Consider the following 8,363-nt stretch of genomic DNA (forward strand, 5'->3'; position numbering starts at 1 on the left):
GTGTGTGTGTAATTTTCTGGTAGAAAATTTATTTTTAAAGCTCTGAAAAGGTTAAAAGCCACTTTCCTGATAACCTGTCTGCCGCCATTTGCACATCCGAAGCCAACTTGTGAATTTCTACCAGTGGAAATCTGCCCTATTTTTTCCTTTCACCAGGATGTGGGTGTTCAAGTTTCTGCTGCTACCCATGGTGAGCTTTGCTCTACACCCCGAGGAGATGCTGGACACCCAGTGGGAGCTGTGGAAGAAGGCCCACAGGAAGCAGTATAGCAGCAAGGTGCCCAGGGGCCTGCAAGGGAGGCTGCACTAGGAGGGCTGGGACTCAGGACTTCTGCTTTAGCATCTAGATTCCCTTCCAGAACACTAATGGGCTTTACCCCAAGGAAGCAGTCCCTAGTCTCTAGCTCTGCAGCTAGCTTTTCCTTCTGTGCTTCAGTCTTCCTATCTGCTTTCCACATGTATTAGCTGGAGGGGTAGCTCAGGAATGGATCTCTGGTCTAGAATGTACAAGGTACTGAGTCCAATACCCAGTACCACAGATGGGGCGGTGTGGGGTGTATGTGGGGAAGACTCTTTTAGGGAACACTCATAGTAATGCTGTTATTCCGTGGTCTCTCTAGACCTCTACATAAGCTTCTGTGTGTGTGCTCTTAGGAGTCTATCATTCCCCAGTTAGACTGTAAGTGTTTTCTGTTTATGTTGTACGTTTTCTTCTATAACCACCTATATAACCACACAGTCTACAAATTTACTGACTATCCTGTTTAGGTGGATGAAATCTCTCGGCGTTTAATTTGGGAAAAAAACCTGAAGCGAATCTCCGTCCATAATCTTGAGGCCTCTCTTGGTGTCCATACGTATGAACTGGCCATGAATCACTTGGGAGACATGGTACGTTGCCTCTCAGATCCAGGCCCACCCTCTGTCTTTACCCTGGTCGCTACTAATGCTTAGCATCCTTCTTTGCCTCAGACCAGTGAAGAAGTGGTTCAGAAGATGACTGGGCTCAGAATACCACCCTCACGTTCCTACAGTAATGACACTCTCTATACCCCAGAGTGGGAAGGCAGAGTCCCAGATGCCATCGACTATCGAAAGAAAGGATATGTTACTCCAGTCAGAAACCAGGTACCTTCTTTGTGTGTGTATGTGTGTGTTGCGTGTGCGCTTGAGAGCATGCATGTGTGGTAATCTGACCTGAACTGTGGTATATCTCATGCTACAAGAGTATAGCATATTCTGTTATTTAAGTCATTGCCTATTTTATATATTTATGATTTTTTTTCTACTTTAAAATTTTTACACTAAACTGTGGGCTAAAGAGTCAAGATCTAAGGTGCTGCCTTGATTCCCAAGAAATTCTCATTCTTAAAAAGTAGAAAATCGAGCCGGGCGGTGGTGGCACGCGCCTTTAATCCCAGCACTTGGGAGGCAGAGGCAGGCGGATTTCTGAGTTCGAGGCCAGCCTGGTCTACAGAGTGAGTTCCAGGACAGCCAGGGCTACACAGAGAAACCCTGTCTCGAAAACCAAAAATTTAAAAAAAAAAAAAAAAAAAAAAGTAGAAAATCTTGGAAAGAGAAAATTCTACAATCCAGGAGAGCGAACTCTAATAGGCGCTGACACTTTCTGACAGACTGCTGTATATAAATAGTGTCTACGATTCTAATGTGAATGAAATCTCTCGGTGCTCACAGGAATCTCATTAACTTTAGTATCATTCACTTTCTTGTTCTTTTGAGACAAGATCTCTTGCCCAGGCTGGCCTCCAACTCATTCTATGGCTGAGATTGACCCTTTAGCCCCTGGTCCTGTTGCCCCCACCACTCATGTATTGTATGTTCCAGCAAGCCCAACTTATTCTCACTTTAAAGGAGACTGAGGCACAGAATTCAGTAACTGATTGAGATCATGTTTCTAGTATGCAAAGTCAGGGTTAGAATTCAGGAAAACTGTCTCCATAGCTATAAAGTCCCCACTGTACTTGACTTCAGTTAAAGGAGACAGTGGTCACAGTCGTCATCAACGGGGACAATAGCAGGGATTCACGACAATGACAGTGTTTGTGCTTAACGTCATAAAGTGCATGGAGTCTTCTCAGGCTGGCAGAAAGAGACACCCTCTGTGAAGAGGGTGAAGATGGCTGACAGTTTCTCTGTATGTTTCTCAGGGCCAGTGCGGTTCCTGTTGGGCTTTCAGCTCTGCTGGTGCCCTAGAGGGCCAACTCAAGAAGAAAACTGGTAAACTCTTATCTCTGAGTCCCCAGAATCTTGTGGACTGTGTGTCTGAGAATTACGGCTGCGGAGGCGGCTATATGACCACGGCCTTCCAATACGTGCAGCAGAATGGAGGCATTGACTCTGAAGACGCCTACCCATATGTGGGACAGGTGAGATGGCCGCAGTGTGCAGCCCTGTGCTGGTTCTTGCTCTTGCATGGTTTTGTTTTCTGTTACTGTATCCTGCCCCCTCCTTCCTTTTTTCCTTTTAATTTGGAGACAATATCTTACTCTGTATCCCAAGCTGATCAACTAAGTATCCTAGGCTGCCCACCCTCCCCCCTTTTTGGAGATCTCATGTAGCCCATGTTGTCCTTGAACATACTGTGTCGCTGAAGACAACCATGAATTCTTCCTACCTCGAGCTTCCGCGTGCTGGGGTCACAGGCCTAGGTTCCAGACATGACTATCCTGCTTTCTTAGTAGAATTATTTTCCATAGAAGGCCAAAATTCTGATAATCTTGGAAAACTTTGAGCCATCTCTTCAGCCCTGTGATGTTTTTAATCCAGTTGGGACTGATGCGTAATAGAGTGCCCTGTGATACGGACCTTTGCAAGAGGAACTGCAAGTTTCAGTGATAAAAATGTAGGCAGCAATGTGTTAAAGTATCAGTATTCAGTGTGTCTTCTTAAAAGTCAGCTGTTCCTTAAGATTTAAGGAGATCTCTCAATATACTGAAATTCATACTGCTGTATGTAGCAAAACCAAGATTTTATAAGATATATTAGTGTGTGTGTATGTGTGTGTGTGTGGGGGGGGGGTATCTGTGTGCATGTCCTGGTGGGCTTGTGCCATAGCATGCATGTGAAGTACGGAGAAAACCCTGTGGATTCTCTCCTTTCGTAGGTCCTGAGGATCAAATTCTAGCTACTAGGCTTATTTAGTTAAAGTTTTACCATCTAAGCCATTTTGCCAGTACCCCTAACAGGATCTGCCGGGTCTGCTTATCTACCACAGCCTTTCCTCCCATGCACCTGTGTAAGATGGAAACCTGGGGACATTACTTTGGAACATAGTCACCTGGGTGTGGAAGCTTATGTATCTTCATATTTACTATATAATGCCAAACCATTATCAGAAATTATACTCCTACTCTAGTATGTAAGAAACCCCAGACCCACAGTCATGTCTTCATCACTATGTTTTCCTGGTCATTTCTACTTCTTCCAAGCTGATAATGAGGGGCCCAGTGTGGACGCCTGTAATCCCAGCACATGGGAGGTAGAAAGAGGAGGATTAGTAGTTCAAGAGCATCCTAACCTACCTGGTCAGTCTGAACATAGCCAGCCTGAGCTACGTGAGACCCTCTCTGAGTAGAGGATGGGACAAAACACCAAGACCCAAAATAAAAAGTAAAGAAGGAGAGACCTCTATAGAGTCTAATCTGCTGCCTGTTGATTTACTGACATTATTAAATATATTTCCCACTTAGCAATCTAAGGATATATTTGAGAAAATTATATACCAAAGAACCAATAATTAGTCACTTAACAAATGACAGCTTATGTCTTTTTAGAAGTTTTTTATTATATATATATGTATATATATATATATATATATATAATGTTTTTGCCTATATATATTTATTTTATGTATGTGAGTACACTATAGCTGTCTTCGGACATACCAGAAGAGGGCATTGGACCCATTACAGATTGTTGTGAGCCACCATGTGATTGGTGGGAATTAAACTCAGGAGCTCTGGAAGAACAGTCAGTGCTCTCTCTTCTAAGTGTTGTGGTTCAAGTCTGTACCATGCCAGGCCCTGATTTTCTTTTAAGTCCATTCGCAAGATACTTGATTTCATTTGTAGATTGTGTATTTCACTTGTGCCTCTCTTTTCTTTTCTCTTTCCTTCCTTCTTTCCTTCTTTCCTTCTTTCCTTCTCTCTCTCTCCAGAATCACATGGCAGAGAACAGATTTTGAGAAATTAAGGCAGTAAATCACTCTAACCTTAGACCGTCCCATCAACTGCTGGGTACTGTTGGTATTTAGATATGTGTTCTTTTAGATTCAGCCTTAGGGTGTTTAAGGTCTAGTGTATGGGAGAGCATACCACCTTGACAAGATCTCATAATGTGAGGCTTGCAAAGCGTGCGTGCTCTTGGAAGGTCACAAGCTAAACTACTTAGCTGTTAATTTGTTTTCATCTCCTGTTATGTGCTTATTGTGTCTGTGATCCAGCTATAAGCCTCTTCCCCTCATCCTAGAAGCCCTGAGTTGTGTGCAGAGGGCCAAGGCCATCTCATGAGCTGGGTATGGCGTTGGCAAACTCTCCCACAGCTGCTACCTTCCTGCCCGGCTGACGCTTACACACACTAAAGGCGGAAGATGATATGTGTTTTTTTTTTAAAACCCTCTTATTTCCCTGCCCTGCATTAGTAAAATTAGTCTCTCAAGATGGGAGGAGTGGGTCATGCTTGCAATCTCAGCAAATAGAAGCAGAGACAGGAGGACGAGGCATTTAGCGTCATCACTGTGTAGCTACATAGAGAGTTCAGGCCCAGCTTAGACTACAAGATATACTGTCTCAAAAAGAAAGAAAAGAAGATGATGACAATAGCAAGGAATTGGAGAGGTGGCTCAGTGGTCAAGAGTACTTGTTTTCTCTTACAGACAACATTAATCTATTCCCAGTACCCATACAGGGCAGTTTACAACTGCCTGTAACTCTAGCTCCCAGGATCCAGTGCTTTTTTTCTAGCCTAAAGAGACTATATACACACATATGTGCATATACATACATTGGTGCACACATACCCTCATACACAGATAAGATACACAAACAAATACATACATAAAAAGGAAAAATATCTTTTTCTTCTGGGTTTTGTTTTTGTGAATTCTAGAAAGCAGGAAACCACTTGAGGGTTTTTTTATTTTTTATTTTTATTTTTTTACACTTTTTTTTTTGTTGTTTTGTTTGTTTTAAAGACAAAATTGTACTGTGTGGCTCAGGCTGGCCTTGACCTCATGGCAATCCTCCTGTCTCAGCCTCTTGATTGCTGGGATTAAAAAGTACATTCCCATACCTGGCTTCTTTTCAGAGTGTTCTAAAACGGTAAGACCCAAAGACTAGTTGGTTGCCTCAAACATGGGTTGGATTTCTCACCAACTCATTGCCAATTGATTGGCTCTGCTTCGACCCACCTTTGATCCTTGTTTCCCAGGATGAGAGCTGTATGTATAACGCCACGGCAAAGGCAGCCAAATGCAGAGGGTACAGAGAGCTCCCTGTGGGCAGCGAGAAAGCCCTGAAGAGAGCGGTGGCTCGGGTGGGACCCATCTCTGTTTCCATCGACGCAAGCTTGACATCTTTCCAGTTTTACAGCAGAGGTGAGTTCCTCTTCCTGTAGAGCCCCCTCTTCTAGGGTGTGTGTAGGTGTGGCCCCGACAAGATTGAGGGCTTAGTTTTCACAGTCAGACTTCATCTGCTAAATCTGGCAGCTGCCGCAGTGCGGGGTGTCTCAGCTATAAATCCCGAGACAAGGGACCACGTGGGGCCCCTCCTATGTTGCCAAGAACCTCATCCGTAGTTTGTTTTATAGGTGTGTACTATGATGAGAATTGTGACTGTGAGAATGTGAACCATGCGGTGTTGGTCGTGGGCTATGGCACCCAGAAGGGAAGCAAGCACTGGATAATTAAAAACAGGTAATAGTGACCTTGTTAATTATGAAACTAACACGTGATGGGTGGACAGTAGTGCTCAAAGTATATGCTGAACAGCCGCCCCTCGAGCGAGATGCTTAGGAGTACACAAGCAGGCGGGCTGATGTGTATGTCGGTCTCTCACAGCCCAGTCAGACTCAACTGACGTAAAGATCAGTTCATTCCCAGCCGTGTCATTTGACCCAATGTTTTTGTTTGTTTGTTTGATCAGTTTTGAATTTTTGAGACAGGCTCTCCTGTAGCTCAGGCTAGCCTTGAGCTCAGTATGACTCTGAACTCTTACCTTGTCTTATTCCACCTCTCCAGATCTGTCTCCCACTTCAGTCTGTCATGTACACTGGTTTTGAGTCACATTGTCATATCACATGGCACTTTCCTGTCTATCTTCCCGTGTCACCATCCCACCACTCCCACAACTCGTCCTTCTGGTTCCGTCTCACGCGCCTCTTACATCACACGTTCCTTTTCTTTCACTTCTCCAGCCTCCTCTATCTTTCTTCCTTCTCCCTCTGCTTTTTGAGACAGGGTCTCATTATGTAGCCCCTGCTGACCTGAACGTGCTGTACAGGCCAGGCTAGGATGGAACTCACAGAGATCTGCCTGCTTCTGCCTCCTGAGTAGTGCCGAGGTTACAAGCATGTGCCACCAAGGCTGGCCTCCCTCACACCCCCGACACAGGGTCTCCCTGTGTAGCTGTGACTGTCCTGGAACTCTCTATGTAGGCCCAGCTGGCCTCAGACTCAGAGAGATCGCCTGCCTCTGCCTTATCATTCTTTGTCAGAAGCAATCTCTGGCATCTTTAAGACCTGTCTCAGTCTCTTCTGTTGCTGTGATAAAATATTCTGACAAAGTAACTGAGCAAGAGGAGGCTTCTTCTCCAGTTCCAGAGTTCTGTCTGTCCGTCCGTCCGTCCATCCATCACAGGAGGGAGAGCAGGGCAGCCAGAGCTTGTGGCCACTGTAATCAGGAGCAGAGTAGTGAACACGATGAAGGTGTACAAGTGTTCAGCTAGGTTTCTCCATTTATACAGTGCAAGATCTGTCCAAGATCTGTTAATTGAGTCTCCCACATCAGTTAACAATTGAGGTAATTCCCAGAGGCCCATATCTAACCAATTCTAGATTCTGTTAAGCTGGCTGTTAACACTGACTGGTACAAAGCCAAGCCGGACAGCGTGCCTTCTTTCCACATCCTGACTTTATTTTTGTTTTTGCTGGTTTTTTTGTTGTTGTTGTTGTTGTTATTGTTTTGTTTTTCTAACAGGGTTTCTCTGTGTAGTTCTGACTTCCCTGGAACTCGACATGGAGAGCAGGTTGGCCTCAAACTCACAGAGATCCACCTACCTCTGCCTCTACCTTCAAAGTAAAGGCATGTGCCACTGCTGCCTGGTTTGACTTTAAACTCCTTAAAATAAAAACCACCTGACACACACACACACAGACACACACATACCAGTACTTAGCAAAATACAGTAAGTGTTTTAAGGACTACATAAATTAAGATCCTATGTATTTTTCTTGATTGATTCTGCAGCTGGGGAGAAAGCTGGGGAAACAAAGGATATGTTCTCCTGGCTCGGAATAAGAACAACGCCTGCGGCATTACCAACCTGGCCAGCTTCCCCAAGATGTGATTCCAGTCAGCCAGCCTTCTCTTCTCACATTCCTTCCTCAGCCGTGCAAGATACTGGTGGCTTAGGAAGGGAATGGGCGTGATGCTCCTGAGAGGGAGCACAATGCTAAGGTTGTTTCATTTCTCCTCTCATTGGTGCTTTCGGCGACACCTCTACTTCCCTTCTCTCCACCCAGGGCCCTTTTCTTTGTGGACACAACAGGGCATTTTCTGAGAATTGTGGACTCTGTGCTGATAGACAGATGCTGGAGTCCTCCAGCAGGCTGGAGGACTAAGGTGACCTTCCCAAGCCCCTGTCTTCTATATACCCCAGTGTACATTTCAGTCTTCCGCTGAGATGCACAAATCTATTCAGGATTCTTTGACAAATTTACATGATAAAAGAAATGTGCATTTCCTTCTTCACATTTGAAATAAAGTATCTCATTTACAACTTAATAACACTGCATTCCTACTATGTTGGTTATGGCGCTAGCCAGTGCTTATTAGGTACTTATTGTGTCATGAGAACGATAAATTTTGGGGGCCAACTGGACCTCTGAAGTTTCTCTCAGTATTTAAAACTGCCTGTGAAGCTGGGCACTGTGGTCCCAGCACAATGAGGCGGAGGCAGAAGGATCACAGCAGTAAGGGACCAACGGGAACTTCTGAAGCCAGGTTTCCTGAGGTTGTCTTTTGTTTTGTTTTGTTTTGTTTTAATTTTGAGATAAAGTCTCAAATGGATAAGGCTGTTTTCTCAAACTTACTATGTACATGAGCTTAACAATGAGCTGAGCCCCTC

General features: G+C 44.6%; 1 protein-coding gene across 1 annotated transcript in view; it reads left to right on the forward strand.

Annotated features, from left to right (window-relative positions):
- Ctsk (cathepsin K) overlaps positions 1-8,020 on the forward strand; it is a 10,149-nt gene extending 2,129 nt beyond the window's left edge. The window contains exons 2-8 of the mRNA XM_031374824.1: positions 157-277; positions 769-891; positions 973-1,128; positions 2,169-2,387; positions 5,449-5,614; positions 5,827-5,932; positions 7,484-8,020. Coding sequence (XP_031230684.1) covers positions 158-277; positions 769-891; positions 973-1,128; positions 2,169-2,387; positions 5,449-5,614; positions 5,827-5,932; positions 7,484-7,583 — 990 coding nt within the window. The 5' untranslated portion in view covers position 157 and the 3' untranslated portion in view covers positions 7,584-8,020. The remainder of the gene's footprint in view (positions 1-156; positions 278-768; positions 892-972; positions 1,129-2,168; positions 2,388-5,448; positions 5,615-5,826; positions 5,933-7,483) is intronic.
- The last annotated feature ends 343 nt before the right edge of the window (positions 8,021-8,363 follow it).

This window comes from Mastomys coucha, unplaced genomic scaffold (genome assembly GCF_008632895.1).
Source record: "Mastomys coucha isolate ucsf_1 unplaced genomic scaffold, UCSF_Mcou_1 pScaffold16, whole genome shotgun sequence".
NCBI classification, from domain to species: Eukaryota; Metazoa; Chordata; class Mammalia; order Rodentia; family Muridae; genus Mastomys; species Mastomys coucha.